This window comes from Sander vitreus, chromosome 7, assembly GCF_031162955.1.
Source record: "Sander vitreus isolate 19-12246 chromosome 7, sanVit1, whole genome shotgun sequence".
NCBI lineage: Eukaryota > Metazoa > Chordata > Actinopteri > Perciformes > Percidae > Sander > Sander vitreus.
The window spans coordinates 20,291,197-20,311,244 of NC_135861.1; the positions used below are offsets into that span (position 1 = coordinate 20,291,197).

The window sequence follows — 20,048 nt, forward strand, 5'->3', positions numbered from 1 at the left end:
CACGTTATAATGTGCCACTTTATTAGAAAAGTAAAAACTCACTTTAATATTTTATGAAGGTTAATATAAAACATTACAATCTTTTGCATATCTGCACTGCCACACTATATTTTATTATACTCATTTTTTTTGTTAACTAAACCCTGTGCTTTAAGAACATACAACATTGGCTACAGCTGTCACAGCAGTATTGGCCCATAATTATATCTGAAGACAATTAACAAACAGCATCTGTATCTGCATGGAAAGCATGAAACATTTTGCATCCACAAAGTACAATGTGTCCGTGATAACCATCTTTTTTTTTTTTCAACAAATATACTGTGTACTGTATGTTACATTGGAACAACATCAGAACAGCAACAGAGTATTTTACACATTTACATCATTATCATACTGTATTTGTTTGTGCAATGAACATCTGTCTCAATCAGTGTATACTGTTTTAACAGTGTCCAACAAAATATATCAGATCAGTGCTTTTTCTCAGGATAAAGAAAATGTGACACATAAAGTGATAGCCAGAGAAAAAGAATTAAGTGTGATAGCAATTTCCAGCCAGCATTGTCTAAGGGAAGCCGCAACAGAGCTTGTTAAGCAACTCAGCTGTTAGCCATTTCTCATATCAGACAGTAGTTGAGCCGTTGGTGCATTGTTGATATCAGACTGCCTCTGCATCTCCACCCCCCCCCCCCCCCTCTCTCTCCATATCACTCCCTGAGTCTCTCAGAACTAGACATCAAAGGCCCCTCAGCTGCACACCGAGGAAGAGAGGTGAAGCAGAGAAAAGAGAGGTCAGTGACAGCTGGGGGAGGGAGTATATGCAAAGGGCTGACCAAGTGGACGCAAAATGTGTCTCATCCGCTAACCTGGAAACACACATGGGTTAATGTTGCAGTGCATGTTCAAGTGTGTGTGTGTGTGTGTGTGTGCGTGTGCGTGTATGCACGCAAACACGTCAGAAGTGGGATGGTCCTTTGGGTCCGTGTCGATTTGCAGTGATCCTATCCAGGTTTATACTCTGTTCTCTTTTATACTCTCTTTTCCCTCCACACCTCTATCGCTCTTCCTTGCTCCCCCAGAGCGGTGGATAAACAACGCTCTAAACTACCAATGGCTTCTCTCTATCTTTCTATTTCTCTACCCTCCTCCTACTTTAAGTTGCTGCTTTGGAAAAAAAACTGAAAGCTGCTTTGCATCACATGGCAAAAAAAAGATTAACAAACAAGAGATCAATTAAGTACCACAATATTTGTTTTCATCTCCATATATCAAAGCATGCACTTTTTTTGATCAAGCAGGAAAAATTTGCACCAACAACATAAACGTACTGTTTTCATGGCAGTGGCATGAGCTATTCAACCAATGGTATTATCAGTAGGTAAGAAAAAATAAACAGTGCATTAAATACAGAGTGCATTTGTTTTTACATACTTTCTGACACAGTAGCATTTATAAATTTATGTTACTAACCTTTCTAAACCCGTTTTTTCTTTGCATGGTTGTCTCACAGTGAGATCATTCTAATGCTTCCTTCATTTCTGTGAGCAGTTTGTATCCCTTTTCACCTCTTATCTTTATTTACATTTATTAAGCCTTTAATGTTTTGTTTTCTTCCTCAGTTATTTCTGTTCCCCAAAGCTACATGGGAAAGACATTGTTTAAAACTGAAGAGAAGAAGAGGCTGGAGACGAGTGTGGGTAGAGGGTGAGGGGCAACCTTCCAAAGGACACTGGCTGGTAATCTTTATGCCCAGCTCTTTATTTTCCTTGGAGTCTAAGCCCTCTGTTGCTATTTCAACCACCAGACTTGATTCTGTTGAGCTATGGGGAGCTCTGGCTTTGACTTACGACTACAGAGCAAATGAGAACTGTACTCGGAAACACCCTTTACAGCATGTCAATGCACAATTAAGCCAAACACCCTTGCAGCTGTGCAGTGCAAAATTATAATAGTCATTAAATCAGATATTTACAGTGCCCAAAGGACATGAAATATTAACTACACAGGATGAAGCATCCTGTATTACTTTGGGCACTCTTTCGTTTCCTTATTTTAAAAATAATATTCTTCTCTCATTTTTCCCAGTAATACAGTAAAGGTTTTGCATTGTGAAATCTGTCACCCATATCACGCTGGGGAAATTCTTGCACAACCCACTAAATGCCCTTGACCTGATCGCTTTACCCCGCATGGCTCTGCCAAGTATGTGTGTAGCTGCGTGGGGGTGTTTTGCCTCTGTTGCCTCGGGCTACAGATGTTTGTCAAATCGGAGCGTGGATTGTTGATTGAAAGTTACAGAAAACTCACTTTTTTATAGTTATAATGATGGCTGTTATTGATAGAGAACTGCTAACACGTTTAGGGCACATTTATGATAGTAATTTGTGAAATGGGGACTATAGCCTTCACTTACCTCTGTGTTTAAGCAGGCCTATAAATGTTAGGCCTATGTTTGAACAAAGCACCACAATGCTGTCTGCCAGGCAACAGGCCACACAGACAACCGGTTTCAGATGTTTGCTGAGGGAAAGCTAAGCACCGCAAATCTCTGTGACATCCATCTGCTTATATTACATAAGTCCCCCCAAGATGAGGCATGTGTGTGTGTGTGTGTGTGTGTGTGTGTGTGTGTGTGTGTGTGCGTGCGTGTGTGTGTGCGTGTGCGTGTGTGGGTGACAACAGCTAACAGTGTGCCTCATACTCCCAATATACCTTGCTACTTCTTTCTATTCTCATGTGTGTGTTTGCACAATGCATGCACATTATTTTTTTTAAATGTATATTAAAGTGTGTTCCTCTCAGGGTGTGAGTTACACCACATACTCTTTAAAGAGTACAGTGTTCATATAAAAATAAAATATTATGGAAAATGATGCACAAACAGGTGAGTATGGTCAGTGACACAGTAGGTTGAAGACATATATTCTTGTTTTCTTTTCTTTCTTTTTTTTTTGTTAAAACATATTTGGTCCATATTGGGGCTGGACTAGGCTTAGGCTGGTTCTGAAGTACAGACCAATCAAGGGAAGTCTGAACCTGGATTAAGACCCTGTTTATACCTGATGTCATCACAAAATGGATCCTCATGTTGTTTGTCTATAGAGGGCCTTGTATCTATGTACAGCAACCTGTTGGCTGGTGAACAGGAGGGTCCCTTTCATGACTCTGTACCAGTGGGTTCTGGGCCCTTTCTGCCTGACAGCCAGCTACAGGCCGGTGACGTACATCTCCATCCCATCATTGAAGGTGAAGATGGTAGTGGTGCTGGAGCTGTTGCCCCCTTGTTTCACATCGCTGATGGTCTCATAGAAGTTTTCCCCACCAGGCAGTCCTCTAGTAGGCAGGGCGGTGGGTCCTGAGCTCTGAGGTGCCGCTGGTGCTGCCTGCTGCTGCGGCATCTGCTTCTTTCTCTTCATAGTGGCAGAACCCCCAGCTGTGCTGTTATTGGTTGCCGCCTGCTCCCGTTTCCGATGGGTGTTGATGGTAGCGTACGCAGGGTCAGACTCTGTCATTGCACATGTGGGCCAGGACCTGTCTCCTACCGGCTCATAGCAGGGCTCCTCCTGGGAACGTGCCTGGCCCTGAACTCCTCGACCTCTGCCCCGGGAACCTCCACCAAAGGAGCGTGGGAGGGTCTTTGATCCGTTGTTTTCCATGGGAGGTTTCTTCTTCTGGGTTTTACACACAATGGAGTAGGTGTCTGCAATCTGAGAACACACAGTAGGAGAGCAGAGTATGGTGTCAGTCATACAGTACAATTCCATCCTACTGTTTATGGCTGGTAGCTCCTAAAATAGAAGGTGACTATTCTGGTCATTCACAGCCTTGTTTCTATAAGTGAATGTCTAACCACAACTGATACATAGCCTACACATGCTGTACTGTGCTGGGATATGAACAGTCATTGAATCACGTTTCCCACCTTTAAGTCTCTTTTTACAATCACTGGTCTCTCTACATAGCTATGAGTCAGTGCAGTCTTCCTATATGTATGTGCTATTTCTGTCTACATATATGTCAGACATAAAGGTACAATATGTGAACATGAGAGTAAACATACAATGCTGCAAATTTGGTGTGTGTGTGTGTGTGTGTGTGTGTGTGTGTGTGTGTGTGTGTTTGTGAGCATGGATTGTGAGGGTGTGTGTGCAGTAGTTTGCGCATGTGTTGACGGGGCTTGCTCTCTGCTGTAACCTGACCTATTTTGACTTGGTATGATAAGACAGAATAAACTGTGTTATCGGTCTGTTGAGGTCTAGTCAGAGTGACAAAGTTAGCTTCACGATGGACGGACCTGTTAAAATTTCACCTCAACTACTTTGGTAACAGAACATCAGAGTATGGTGCAAAAGATATGGATGACAGCCAACTTACTGTGCTCACGGTTGGACTTTGCTCACATATTGTTTGCTTGGAATGAGGCCTATGTACATGTTATGCATGTGTCTGTAAATGCATACACATACTGTACAGTATCTGCAAGTTTGTTTACTGTATGTCTGTGCATATATGTATGTTTTAATATCGAGGACTCACAACTAAAAGGCATGTGTGAAGCTTTGTGGGGAATTGGAATAAACCAGAGCTGTGACCTCTGGCATTTCTGTGTCAAAATTCCACAAGGGGAGCACAAGAGCAGAGAGGATTGTGGGACATGGTAATGTTTACCTTCCATGTTCACCCAGACCAGAAGCTCTGATCGAGTGGCCCTGAGAAACACTGGCTATGCAAACTCTCTCTCTCTCTCTCACACACACACACACACACACACACACTCACAGATTAGCCTTGTTTTTGTTCCACTACCAAAAAACTGAAACCTTAGAGCATAGAGACAATGGTCACTTTCATGGTGCCTTTACATTACATGTCTTACATAACAGAAAATATAATTATATATATATATATATATATATATATATATATATATATATATATATATATATATATATATAAGCTGGGGAAAGTGCAAACCACTGTGGCTTTAGTTGTGAATATCGCTCTCTCTCTCGCTCTCTCTCTCTGTCTCGGACACATACCCTGCCCCCACATACATGTATCTCTTGTGTGACCTTTTAGGATAAACAAAGACCCTGGCTTAAGCTACAAATGTGTGCACACAATGTGCAGTGTGTGTCTGTGTGTGTGTATGTGCAATTGTGTGTGTTTGTGTGTGTGCATTTGTGCACACAGAATTTGCTGCTCTGTGCAGCAGAGGAAGGAAGTCACAAGATGATGGGGATTTCAAAACTGGGCTGCAGCTGTTGAGGAAGCCTGTGCATTGTGCGTTTTCTTTTCTCCTCCCCTCTGCCTGTGCTCATTTCTGTTATGTCTCTTCTGATACTGCTTTAGCTCTCTGCTCACACCAAGTCACATTTAATTTCAGCATACACTGATTATCCATGGAAACAAAAGAGTATGCATGACTTTATGAATAGCAAATATGGCACACGTTTCCAAACGATCTGTTAGCAGTCAATATTCAACTGGTGAGACATGCTTTGTGCAACGTGATTGGTTGGGGAAGGCAGCGCCTCCTAATAGCCACAAACAGAGTGGAGCAGAAGGAGAGAACGCCAGAAGAGAGGAGGAGATTAAGGTGGGAGTGGAAACTCAACACCGTTTGATGGCTGCAACTGACAAACTCCAGAGAATACAGAAGTATATGGGCATGGGCATGTTAGGGCAACAACAAACTCACAAATGGAAAAACACAGCAAATAAGGGACAGAAACAGTTTACCAAAGAGAAGGAAAAAAAATGGAAAGAAAGTTTAAAAGGAAGAATTGGGAGAGAGAAAGAGAGAGAGAGAGGCATTGCAGAATGCAGTCAAGGCCAGCTGCTTTGTGTACCCGTCTGATTTGCAGAGGAGGAGTTTAACTCATGAGCCAAACAGCAGGGACTTAACCCCTTAATCTCCACATACAGGATCCAAACTCATTGGCTCAACACTGGCTTAAACAAGAAATTTAGCAACAGATTACAACTGCAGCTTTCCTTAACTCTTACACACCTTTCAGGATACATTAAACTATCCATTCATTTTTTTGTCATCTAGATTGTTTTCTATTAGATTATGTGAACAATACATTCATTCTCTGACTTATTAAATCCCAAGCTTAAGTCATAAATATACCAACAAAGTTATTGACATGGAAATACGACTTCCCTGAGCTGATGAAGTTGATAATGAAAAAGAGAAGCTCAGTCAAACACAGACTAATAATAGACAGTGGTCTATTTCAGGGACACACCTCCAACCCTCGCATGTCTAAAGTTCCCCGACTGCTTGTAACTCTCAGGATGTTATAATGTTTCCAGCAGAGAGCAACGAAAGGGGGGTTGAGAGTGGAGAAGTGGGTGGTGGAGTTCTTGCAAATGTGGTGGGGTATGTGACATGATTGGCAAGTGCAGGTCCCCCCCCCTCTCACCAGAAGACAGACTCCACCATACTTATACTGTATATATATATATATATATATATAGTCAGTTTGTAGCCCACATCCCATTCTGGGCTGATTACATTCTGCCTGCGTAGGCTGATGAGGCAAGATAGCTTACCTTTAACAAACGTCTCTATAAATGTAAAGTGTAATGTGATAATGAATTGTCAGCAGGTGATACTGATGTCCGATCCGTCTGGTGACTTGTGCGATGGAGACAGATAGATGAGGGGGGAGAGGGGGGGGGGCTGGGAGATTTGGGGTCAGGGTTCAGGCAGGGGGATGGGGGCGGCTGAAACAAAACCTCTGGTAAGCAGAAACCTTGTATGACAGGCAGGTCACAGGGCAGTGGTGTAATGATGGCATGCCCAATCAAACGGGCCCCCCTATCAGTAAACACAGCAGTCACAAATCAGAGACCTGTCTGTATATCTGTCTGCCTGTACACACACACACACACACACACACACACACACACACACTACCTCCTTTGCAGTTGGGGGTGATGGGTGCCCCTGTACGCTCTCTGCACGGAGTGGAGGTGGGTGCAAGGTGATGATGTCATCTTCCTCTGGAGGCTTCCAGATGTACTGCTCCCCATTGCCCATGAACACTGCCTCCTGGTAAACCAAATCAATTGAGGAGCAGGCAAGTATTGCAATTATGATCCGGAGGGCTTTGTGCAAAAGTAATTCACACAATTAAATAGGAATGGTGCAGCAATTTTGAAAACACACGTTTACACGTCGTTTACACGTAGGGAGAGATTTGTTGTGCCTGACTGTGTGTGGTTTTTTCAATAGGTAGGCCTACACAGTGACCATGCTGCACAGTCAGAGCGACTTGTGCGTGTGTGTGTCTGTGTGTGTGTATGTGTGTGTGTGTGTGTGTGTGTGTGTGTGTGTGTGTGTGTGTGAAAAAGAGAGTACATTTGTTTTGAAGATCAGAGGTCATGATTTCATGGAGGGATGACACACTTGCACTGTGGGATTACAGTTTTTCCAACTGCTTACACACAAAATCTTTTCATGTCACACGATTTTTGAAACCTCTCACTCAAAGTGCAAAACTACACAGCAAATCTCCAAAACCATAAGCTATTTCTCAGTTTTCAATCGCATAAAACACTTTTTTCAAAACACTACACACAATTCTCTACCTAAGACACAAAAATCTAACAGGAAGTGACTTGCTTTCCTTTTCTAAACACAACCAATCAAAATGCTACACTTATTTACCAGGGCGCACGCACACACTCCTCACATGTGCAAACACATTATGTCATAAGTGAACACTAACCAATCACTGCTTTAGTATAGGCCTATACAGAGGTCAAAGGTCAGATTACCTGTTTTGAACAATGGATGCCAACAATAGACAGAGAGCAAGAGGAGGAGGAGAGACAGACAGGGGACGACAACGAGGAGGAGGAGGAGGAGGAGGAGGAGGAGGGAAGAAGGGAAAGGAGAGCCATCTCTGATGAGATCAGGGCTACACTTATTCATCAAGTGATCAACCACAGATTGACTATGAGAGAAGCCCATCTTGAGTAGCTTTACAATGGCGTCCATATTGCATGCAACTATCTAATGTATATTTCAGCATTACAAATCAATCAGACTTTGTTTGTGCATACAATCCCCCCCCGCCATGACACACACGCACGCACACACACACACACACACACACACACACACACACACACACACACACACACACATATTCTTTATTCTAAAAATGATACCTTTGGTTTACATATGTTTGTACTTTTGTTTTCTTGTTTCATGCTACTGTATACAACACTGTGCTACTCTTACAAACGTGATGCTTTGTCCATCAATATTTTCTGTTTTACTGTAACATTGCATTGTTGTTTACAGTACACTTTTCAACCCCTCTCAGCAGATTACTTTCTCTCTAGAACATTGTAAATGTAGATATAAGCCTAAGAAAGACAAAAGAGCTTTAGATTTAGAACAACAGTGTGTACATGGTATATCCAAAAATGTACTATTATGAAAAAAAGTGTTTGCCATTTGATGCAAATGCTTCATTTTGAAATGTGTTTATGGTATTTTGAATGCAGTGTTCATTTTGAAGGAGCTGTGAGGCATTTTGCATTTTGCGTGTGCAGTTTTGGGAATTGTGTGTACAGTTTTGAAAAAAGAAGACATAGTTTTGAAAACGTGTGTAAGCAGTTGGAAAAAACTGTAATATGGACTGCTTTATTAAAGTTGATCAGTACTGCTGTGATCAAAATGACTGACCAAACAAGGTTATGGTCATAAAAGTGTCACTTCTAGAGTTTTTTTATGATAGATGTCTCTATTTTAACAATATCTACCCATGTTAAATGATCTGGCTTTTTACTTCTTTTTGGCTCTCCAAGGGGAGCTTTCCTGTGAAGATTCAAACAAACGAATCAGCAAGTGGCACTGTGGTCAAAAAGAGAGTTAGACTGAGTAAACCCAGCCTGATCTGCCGGCGATTTGATTTCGCCCTGCAGCTCAGGCTGGAAACCTGTACATTTATCTATCCTGCTTCCGTTACAATTTTGCTGGGACCAATCACAAACTGGCTTATCCACCTGGCGCGCTATTGGCGGGTTTAACACGATGACGATAGAGACGCGACCAAGCAGCTTCTTGTTTACATTCAACATAGCGGCCACTGAAGCGCAGCAACCCGTTGATGCCGCTGTCGCTGCTATGTCACACGGATCGTTGGTCTGATTGGTTGAAGGACTATCCAATTGCGTACAGAGTCATTTGAACTATGTCCGTTGATCACGCCTCTTGTGCAGTAGAAAATACAGAGCAGACTCCCCAGACTAATGTTCAGTCTTAAAAGATTGAGCTTGGTCTGGTGATAGCCAGACTAAAAGAGAGTGGGAGTTGGTAATGATCCCCTCAGCTGGCAGCTGCTCTGAGACCAGTTCCTAACTGGCATCAAATGCAACTGACATCTTATTACATTTGCTTTGTTGCCACAGCTTTATGTTACTTTTGCTATTAAGCGTTTCCTATCAAAATGTCTGTAAAAGTCTGTATCTTTTCAAAAACAAACAAATAACTAAATTGCCTTATACTATGCAAATCACACAGAATGCCTGCTCAGTTGAATTTTCCAAAATAGTTAATCAGTTACTCCTTGATCTGTGACCAACTTTTGCACCAGGTGTTATGCAAATATTTTCAGTTAAAGATATCGTTGTGATGACAGACATATAGACAGATCCACTAACATAAAAACAATGCAACAAAAGCATAACCCCCATTTAACTCTACTGGTAGAGGTCATTTTTGCAACGTTACTTAAATTGAGAATTACTAAAACTCAACTTAAATTGCTACATTTCACAAATACTGAATGTTCAATTGACAAAGTTCTTCGTATTGTATTTGCATTTTCTATCTGCTTCATAGTACGTATATGTGATCCTTTTATAAATAACAAAACAAAACTGTCTGTTTAATACAAAATGGACTTCATAATAAAACATTACCGAAACAAAAAACTGCTCTGTCACTGTTGTTGATCAGAAACCAATTAGAAACCAATTAGAAAGAATGTAGTGGTATGGGCACATGCAACCAAGGATGATTAAACTTTTATATGCTCCTCCTGTGCAGTGAGAATGAGTAATAGAAGCCGGGGCAGAGTAAATGGCTTCAATATGTGAACATTATTTATCCCCACACTGGCTGCTGGCTACCTGTTAGCCATTTCTAGATAGACTTGCTGATAAATTAACCGGGAACACCCCCCCCCCACACACACACACACACACACACACACACACACACACACACACACACACACACAAACACACACACACACACAGAGGCAGGCAGCCTGCAAAGCTCTTACATAATCCATCCTTCCACTCTTTACTCTGGCCACTCTAATGCTGCTGCAGCACTGAAAAAAGGGCAACTGGGTGGAAGAAACACACACACACACACACACACACACACAGGATTTAGCAATCAAATATTAAAAGTGCAGGTCAACAACTGGGCTGACATTCGCAGCCAAGGCAAAATTGTTTAAACAGCCTTATCAATCTACACTAACAATAAAAGACAAAGTCACCTGTTTTATGCAATGCCAAACTCTCTCTCACACACACACACACACACACACACACACACACACACACACGGAAAATGGATGTGTGTGCCAGCAAACCCTCAGGAAAGGCTGATCACCATCCGATCATTGTCCCTCTTCTTCCCTCTCAGAACTGCCCTAAACGGTGGCCTTGAGTGTTTATAAACATATCCTAGCTGGCGCATACAACACTATAATGTGATTTGGACATTCAAATAAATTCTAAAAATCTTAAAAACATAGTTATAGTTATTAAGGTTGGTTACAGTTTTTTCCAACTGCTTACACACGTTTTCAAAACTGTCTCCTTTTTTCAAAACTCTACACACAATTCCCAAAACTGCACACACAAAATGCAAAATGCCTCACAGCTCCTTCAAAATTAAACACTGCATTCAAAATACCATACCATAAACACATTTCAAAATGAAGCATTTGCATCAAATGGCAAACACTTTTTTTCATAATAGTACATTTTTGGATATACCATGTACACACTGTTGTTCTAAATCTAAAGCTCTTTTGTCTTTCTTAGGCTTATATCTACATTTACAATGTTCTAGAGAGAAAGTAATCTGCTGAGAGGGGTTGAAAAGTGTACTGTAAACAACAATGCAATGTTACAGTAAAACAGAAAATATGTATTGTGGAAAACATCGCGTATGTAAGAGTAGCACAGTGTTGTATACAGTAGCATGAAACAAGAAAGCAAAACTACAAACATATGTAAACCAAAGGTATCATTTTTAGAATAAAGAATATGTGTGTGTGTGTGTGTGTGTGTGTGTGTGTGTGTGTGTGTGTGTGTGTGTTTGTGCATGCTTGTGTGTCATGGCGGGGGGGGGGGCATTGTATGCACAAACAAAGTCTGATTGATTTGTAATGCTGAAATATACATTAGATAGTTGCATGCAATATGGACGCCATTGTAAAGCTACTCAAGATGGGCTTCTCTCATGGTCAATCTGTGGTTGATCACATGATGAATAAGTGTAGCCCTGATCTCATCAGAGATGGCTCTCCTTCTTCTTCTTCCCTCCTCCTCCTCCTCGTTGTCGTCCCCTGTCTGTCTCTCCTCCTCCTCTTGCTCTCTGTCTATTGTTGGCATCCATTGTTCAAAACAGGTAATCTGACCTTTGACCTCTGTATAGGCCTATACTAAAGCAGTGATTGGTTAGTGTTCACTTATGACATAATGTGTTTGCATATGTGAGGAGTGTGTGTGTGCGCCCTGGTAAATAAGTGTAGCATTTTGATTGGTTGTGTTTAGAAAAGGAAAGCAAGTCACTTCCTGTTAGATTTTTGTGTCTTAGGTAGAGAATTGTGTGTAGTGTTTTGAAAAAAGTGTTTTATGCGATTGAAAACTGAGTGAAAGGCTGAGAAATAGGTTATGGTTTTGGAGATTTGCTGTGTAGTTTTGCACTTTGAGTGAGAGATTTCAAAAATCGTGTGACATGAAAAGATTTTATGTGTAAGCAGTTGGAAAAACTGTATAATGCTGAAATAGTCATTAGATAGTTGCATGCCTGTTCTCATTTCTGAAGGTTTGAAGTATGGACGCCATTGTAAAGCTACTCAAGATGGGCTTCTCTCATGGTCAATCTGTGGTTGATCACATGATGAATAAGTGTGGCCCTGATCTCATCAGAGATGGCTCTCCTTCCTTCTCTCCTTCCCTCCTCCTCCTCTTGCTCTCTGTCTATTGTTGGCATCCATTGTCCAAAACAGGTAATCTGACCTTTGACCTCTGTATAGGCCTATACTAAAGCAGTGATTGGTTAGTGTTCAGTTAAGCATAATGTGTTTGCACATGTGAGGAGTGTGTGTGTGTGTGTGTGTGTGTGTGTACCCTGGTAAATAAGTGTAGATTTTTTTGTTTTAGGGACTGTTCATTATTTATTTAAGGGGCCACCAGAAGAGTTTTGGGACCTTTAGCCAAAAAAGACATGACCCTCCCCTCGCCAATAAAAAATATTCTATGACCCTCCAAGACAATTCAGGATAAAGGCATGACCCTCTCCCAACAATTTATCAATACATTCTGTACTGGTTTGCATTTGGCAAATATATACAGATTTCCATTGTTTGTTTTTGTTTTTTTTACAGCTATGAAATACAAGACTAAACCTCTGCATTCTGATCTGACACATCCCACTCCTCTGTTATGGTGTGGTGGCCATTTCAGTAGATTTACTCACTAACATAGTTGTGGAAACAAAATAAGCATGGAAACTAAATGCACAATTCCTGCATTACTGCATTACTTCAAATACTAAGTTACTCCTCTAGTAAACTAGTATTCACATGAAATAAAACAATAAAATATTGAGACCATTCAGCAAGGCACTCTGGGTAATATTCAACACACAAACTGGTTGCTATGGACTCGTCACTAGGCTTTCTCCACTTCGCCGTTTAAACAAAGTGGAATAAACGTATAAAAGTCCAAATCTACACAAAACCCGCAATCAATTAGTAAGCTGACATCAAATGTGGCATTTAGGAAACCTTTATTGCAACCATGGCACGGTAAGATGTCCAGACATAGTACAACAGTCATTTTCGTTTTTTGCGTCCTGCTGCTCCCATCGTCAGCCAGGTAATATTTTTTTTTACTAAAGCAGTATATGAAATCTGATGTATTACCTACCACCATTTAGTTGTTTTGTGTTATTTAAGATATTTATAAAATATCTGGTCATGCCAGAATTATTCCACTAATTTTTTTAAACAATGCAATTATCCGTTTCAGCCACCAGGGGCAGCTCCCCTTGCCCCCATATGTCTATGCCCTGCCCCACAGCAAACTCATGGGTCAGACCCATCTGGTAGCGAAGGAGGGCAGAGACTGAGAGAGCTACATGGAGCTACATGGAAAAATATGCACCAAACAAGCCACTTTAAAATTTTGCTGTTTCATGAATACAAAAGTTGGGTGACCCCCCCCTCTGAACTGAAAAATGTTGGATGACCCTGCCCTCAGCAAAGAATAAAAAGACACGACCCTCCCCTATTTTCCTCCGGTGGTCCATTCCATAAATACCGAACTGTCCCTTAGGTAGAGAATTTTGTGTAGTGTTTTGAAAAAAGTGTTTTATGCAATCGAAAACTGAGTGAAAGGCTGAGAAATAGCTCATGGTTTTGGAGATTTTCTGTGTAGTTTTGCACTTTGAGTGAGAGGTTTCAAAAATCGTGTGACATGAAAAGATTTTGTGTGTAAGCAGTTGGAAAAAACTGTAAATAGAAGTCTGTGAATTGAATCAATCATGATTGTGTTTCAATCATATGCGCACATATACACTGACTATTTATGATAATGATAAATGTGTGGTAAAATCCAATAAGAAGACATCAAGTGACTAAAAAAATTTAAATCCTATGTTACAGTAAGTCTGACTATAAAGAGCTTCTAGTTTGTGGACAGGGCCCTCTGGTGGTAAATAGACAGACTCACAGTTTGGTAAGGCGTCTGTTTGGGTGATACAATGCATTAGTAAGCTTGAGACCGAGCATATTGAGCCAATGATTCCTGTACCTTTGGGAAGGAGTGCAGGTGAAACGGCTCCAGTCCTTTGCGCAGAAACTCCTGACTGCGATGTAGTGGAGGAGGAGCTGTAGAGGGTGAATCACTCACGCTCGATTGACTGTCTGACTGGCTGTCGCCCCCATTATTTTCCTTCCTGTTTGTCTTGTCGACCTTGAGGTATTGAGTCCAGTGAAAACATCACTTTCAGTCAAAGAACACAGCACAAAATCCACATAGTCCACAGTTTATTTGAACTTGTCAGAGTAGGCTACATATAAGTATATTAAACCTATTAAGGGGGCATTATAATTTGAGGTTAGGCTGACTTTGTATTCTTTGAAGTATTTCACTTATAAGCAAATATGAAGCGCTATATGTTATGATGCAGTTTTGAAGAATTGTATTTTTTTTTTTTTTTTTTTTTAATCCCTCTGAAGGTTTGGTAAACCGTAAACTACTCAATTTAAAGTTTAAAATATTCACCTTCTCTAATACTGTACACATTATCCTAGCTTTGACAATTCTTCTAAAGATATATTGCCAAGTTATTTCCTTCTGAGGCCTCTTGCTGCCAGCCTCTACTATGATGTTGCAATACTTCGTAGCCATAGATACGTTACATAACAGAGAGAGAGAGATAAACGTCATCTTTTACGCCAGCACACCTGGTAAATACATCCCATCAAATCTAATCACACAACTTTCAGGAATGACAAAACATCAGGTGATGTTATCTGTCATTCTTTGTTTGACGAGCATACCTGTAAAGTACAGCAACATCTCTGTTTTTGTATTAGCACACATTGGACTTCTTGTTGGAAATGCTACAGTATTATTGCAGTGTACAGCCCTACAACACACTTAAGGAATCTATGAGTTGATCCAAGTCTGGGTTAGTAAGAAAATTAATAACATTTTTATCAAACCAAACTACTAATCAACAAGAATATTTGATAGAAATGTATGTGTATTGGTACCTTTCTGAACTTCCGTATGGAAGCATACTCAGCTGCAGTTGGATCTTGAATGGCCAAGGAGTTGACAGAAGACAGAGGTGACCTGTTGACCCCACTCGCACCATTACCTCTTCCTGTCATCGGTCCATTAATCGCGCCATTCCCTCTGCCGTTCCCTCTGCCACCCTGTGAGAAAAAAAGACAAAGAAACACACGCACAACAGAGATGTCAGTTACCAACAAAGTTATTGTCATAATGCAAAACACCCTAACAGCTGCAGCTCCAGCACTTTAGACCCACATACAAAAGCTGATGATGCATGCCATCTATAGGCAAACAAAGAAATAACTGTTATAGCTGTCACACTAAGGTCTAAAATATTGCTGCTATTATTTTCCCTCCCTTTGCAGGCAACACAGGTTAGCATGTGTAAGACTTGTGAAGTAACGACCGCATAGCACATTCAAAACATAATATAGGATTACAGTGTGGAATCTGTGTGTATGTACGTACATTCACATGCCCGTTCCCATTGCGAGCTCCGTTGGCTGGAACTGGGGGACTTTGGGCAGCTCTGACTGTAGCTGGAGTGTTGTTTGATGTTGATGGCGGGGCCGAGGGTACCTTGGGGCCCGCGTCACCTTCCCGCACACCTACGCTTTCATAAAGGCCGTCATCCAGGCAGTGGGTGGGGGTGGGGTTGTTCCGTATGCCCACCTCGGTGTAGGTGTGGTCTCTAGCCTCCCCCCCTCCTCCTCCTCCTCCTCCTCCTCCTCCTCCTCCTCCTCCCCCCCCTACTCCTGCTCCTCCTACCCCATCCCCTCCTGTCTCCACTTCTCCCCCCTGGCCAGATCCCTGGGGACTGGTGGGGATCTGTGGAAGCTGGCGCCCATGGGAGGGCCTCAGGTCCGTCTGGGAGCGCCGGCTATGGAGGAGCAGGAGATCCATACTGGCTGGACGGCTCTTGCTAACAGCTGCTCAGAGGAGAGGAGGAGGAGGTGGAGAAGGAGGAGGAGGAGGAGGGGGAGAAGTTAAGTGTTGGACGTGGCAGGACTGAAAACAGCTCAGTGTTGTATATAATAAATTGTCACATACAAACTGTCACTCATCACTTACAGTTTCCATTGCAGGGAAAGCGATTGATCTCATGCAGCCTGGTGTCAGATTTGCTCATGGAGTTTAGTTTTGGGTGTCGAAGGGTACCCTGCTGTAACAACACATGTTGATACAAGGAATAAAACATCCAAACGCATGTATGTGCATCCGCATATACTACCAGCTATTCAGGGAGAAAGGATACATAGAACGGAGCAGAAGGCGATAGTGAGGGGGAGGGGAGAAAGAGGGAGTAAAATGAAAGCATGTCTCACCATATTTACAGATGTCCCTTTCTCTCCGGCTGGGGGGTGCTTGCTCTTGCTTTTTCTGACACAACATCAGAGTGAGGAAGGTCAACAGGAGCCAGTAGACAGAGAAAGAGCATATACACACACTCAGAGCAGATAGATACTATCAGCATCCAACTCTGGTTAGGGCATAAAAGTCCTTGAATAATAGCAAGAACCCAGTCAAACAGTGAGTGGAGCATGACTCAGGATTTTGCCAAAGCGGAGGATGTCCTTCACTGAGAAACGTTTGTGTTTCTTTTTTCTTTTTTTTCACAACGATCCCAAGCAAACGTACAATTGTTATTTTGTTATTTTGGTAATTCCCTTTACTATCCTCTGGTATTAGTATTATGCAAAACATGTATCTAGAGTAGTTTAACACCCTGGAGGTGGCTGTAGCTACAGGAAACTGTTGATATGTTGAGAGTGATGAGATGAAGATAAAAGCTCCTGGGTGCAGGTGTGAATGTGTCAACTGTTTTTTCCTCCCCATCCACTTTCTCTCACTTTGGAGATTGAGGATCTGCATCACATATATACTGTGAGATCTTACTGCTGCATAAATAGCATTTCTGGATTGCAAACGGGGGCAGGAATCATAAAAAAATTGTCTAATTATACAAGTTGCTTAAAATGTAACTGAACATAAAAAGTACCACGGTCAGTCATGTCAGATCCATGTCACTGGAGCTAGCTATTGTCTCCTCTAGTGAGCTGGAACTCAATCCTATTCGCACAAACATATGGCCATCATTCCCCAAGGGAACCATGAGAAGGCAAAGAGAGCTCCCCTTGGAGATGTTCATAATAACACGACACAGGAGGGGGGTTAAGGTAAAAATGACATGAAGGGATAAAGATGTATAAAGAATGGCCACAATTACTTACAATATATCTACTGTAATCCTGAGGGGTATTTTTAAATCAATAGTAGAAGGTATCTCTTCCCATTTGTATATGAACACTCTGCCCCCCAACATTACCGTCATCCATGGGGGGGGGGGGGGGGGGGGGTTATATTTCATTCTTTAGATCTTAACAATAGTGTGGTTTTACTTCTATGACATGAGCTGGTCCGACATTTCTCTAGATCTTTATCTGTGTATCCCATGGCAACAAAGACACAGTGCAGCCTCTGATTGGTCCCAGAGGGTTCTGAAAAAAACAACAACCATAGGCTGTTCCATTACTCTTGCCTGGGTCAGAGTCTGATCCTCTTTAAACCGCGGGGTGTTCCATTGCTTTTGCCTGCTGAGGAGTCTGCTTAAAAGAGGGGTGATGTGAGGCTGCTCTGACTCTGGCCTGTCTCCTCAGTGTCCTGTAAACATCATTTCATCTGATCTGACACTCGCAGCCATTAACATTCATTACTGCCACTCTGCTCAGAGTAGGGGATAAAAGAGACAGAGAGGACGGATGGAGGGAAGAGAAAGAAGGGAGGAGAAGAGTTCATAAGAAGTAGAGGCACATAAAAGAAGGAATGGATGATGAGAGTGATCAGGGAGGGCACAGAAAGCTGGCAGCAGAGAAGATAAAACTCTGGCTGTTCTCTTTCCTTTTTTTCAGTCTGCCCTTTCCTTTTTTTCACATTTCAAGTCATGTCACCGTCCCCTTACCTTTGGCAACCAACACAGACAAGGACAATAAGGATGGTGACCACAAAAGCGGATGCTGCTGCAATGGCTCCCAGGAGCAGCAAGTTTTGGTAGGTCGGGTCCACGGCATCCATGACACCTACTCCCTCTTGCTTATTCACTCACTTCCACTCAAGCTCAAACTCCGTCTGCTCAGGAAAACCTGCAGAGATACGGGTGGAGGAAGAAAGAAAAAAGATATGAGTGACATGAGAGATAAGAACAAACTGAAGAAATGCTGCAGAAAGTGAGGTGATAAAAGTGTGTGTGTGTGTGTGTGTGTGTGTGTGTGTGTGTGTGTGTGTGTGTGTGTGTGTGTGTGTGTGCTTGGTTTGCTTCTGGCTTTTTGTCACTGTCTCTTTCTGACATATCAGTTTCTATTTTTGACTCACGAGGAGAATAATGCACAGAAAATAGAACACCTTACAAGGCAGCCAGTATGAGCATGCCAAAATAGGTTTCATCACCCTCTTTCTTTTTGTTGTTAAAAAAAGATCAAATGATACCGTAACATTCATTTGACTAGCCAAAGAGATTCTTGTGTTGGTTTAACAGGAAAAACCAGCTGAGCTCCCCAGAGTGAGTCTCACTGTCGAAAGGACCAGATCCAATGCTGCTACACTTCAATTCCTGGCAGAAGGCTTTCTTTTTTTTCTCTCCAATCAACAGTGACTGAAACACTCACAACAAGATTTTCATTTCTAATAAACAGTGGTAAACATGTTGTAATGAGTGTTCTACTGCAAACAAGAAAACACTTTTACCTCTTTTATACCCCAAATACTTCTACCTCTCTGACACACAAGGGTAAATAAACCATCCACAACCACCCACTCCCTTTTCAGGCCTTCTCTTTCCTCCTCTTTATTGCGTTAAATCGTGCTCTCTAATAATACAACTCCTCTTGTGAAACACACACACACACACACACACACACACACACACACACACACTGAATTCATGTCAGACACAATTATCTCTGATGAGAATTGCATGCTAAAAAAGAGTTTTAAAGGAATAGTTTTGGGAAATTTGCTTTCGTTCTGAAAGTGACACGAGAAGTCCAATATACCAACTTCATGTCTATGCGTAAAGTAGATGTGTTTAGTCTAGCTTTGCATAAAGAAGGGGCCAGGGGAAAATAGCTAGCCTGGCTCTGAAAAAAGCAAAAGAAATACACCTACCAACACCTCTAAAGTGTCATTGTGTTTTTGTATCTATACATGAACAGAAATGTAAAAAGGACAATCAGAAATCGGAAATCAGAAGGGGTTTTATTGCCAAGTACGTTTTTAACACATACAAGGAATTTGTTTTGGTGTTGTTGGTGCACGTCACACATTCTCTAGATGGAATATTTAACAATATAAGTATATGTATAAACAATATAAGTATATGTACACAGTACATTAAATTAAAAATAAAGATAGAAATAAAAAAAAATAATAAAGCGCAAAGAGCAATGTGTTATCATCTTCGTTTGAGTTACAGTTTTCTCATGTCAGAAAGAAACCAAATTAGTGTATTTCACCCTTTTATAATGTAGGTAAAACTAACAGCATCACTTCTCCCAGGAAGCAATTATTACTTACAGTGAGGAGTACTTTATTTTACTGAAAATACCTCTGTAAATAAAATATCTGATGGCAGGAATTTTACTTTTAGTGGACTATTTATACATTGTAGTATTGGTTCATTTTAAGTAAAGGATTTCAATACTTTGTCCACCTCTGCTTAGCCATGATAAAGGAGTTCAGGATTGGCTATTCATAAATGTATTACTAGGTTTGTGTGTGAAGTATTTTCTACCTAACTATTACCAGGTCTTAAACTAGGGATTTTTTAATTTGGTTATACCATTAAAACTTAAGCAATGTCTTAGCTGATCAAAGCTTTACTTAGTCACTGTATAGCACCACAAGCTGTAACATAATTACAAAAATAAAAATTTTAGGCCAAACAACATATTCAACTTAACTACAAA

General features: G+C 41.4%; 1 protein-coding gene across 5 annotated transcripts in view; it reads right to left on the minus strand.

The window, feature by feature from the left end:
• LOC144521016 (uncharacterized) overlaps positions 1-20,048 on the minus strand; it is a 44,296-nt gene continuing 24,248 nt past the window's right edge. For 3 of the 5 annotated variants that reach the window (XM_078255210.1, XM_078255209.1, XM_078255211.1), the window contains exons 2-9: positions 18,047-18,227; positions 16,413-16,467; positions 16,159-16,249; positions 15,556-16,016; positions 15,063-15,227; positions 14,095-14,256; positions 6,932-7,066; positions 1-3,710 (exon numbers count right to left, since the gene is read on the minus strand). In XM_078255210.1, coding sequence (XP_078111336.1) covers positions 3,210-3,710; positions 6,932-7,066; positions 14,095-14,256; positions 15,063-15,227; positions 15,556-16,016; positions 16,159-16,249; positions 16,413-16,467; positions 18,047-18,159 — 1,683 coding nt within the window. In that variant the 5' untranslated portion in view covers positions 18,160-18,227 and the 3' untranslated portion in view covers positions 1-3,209. The remainder of the gene's footprint in view (positions 3,711-6,931; positions 7,067-14,094; positions 14,257-15,062; positions 15,228-15,555; positions 16,017-16,158; positions 16,250-16,412; positions 16,468-18,046; positions 18,228-20,048) is intronic. The other 2 variants (XM_078255212.1, XM_078255213.1) reach the window with 2 other exon arrangements.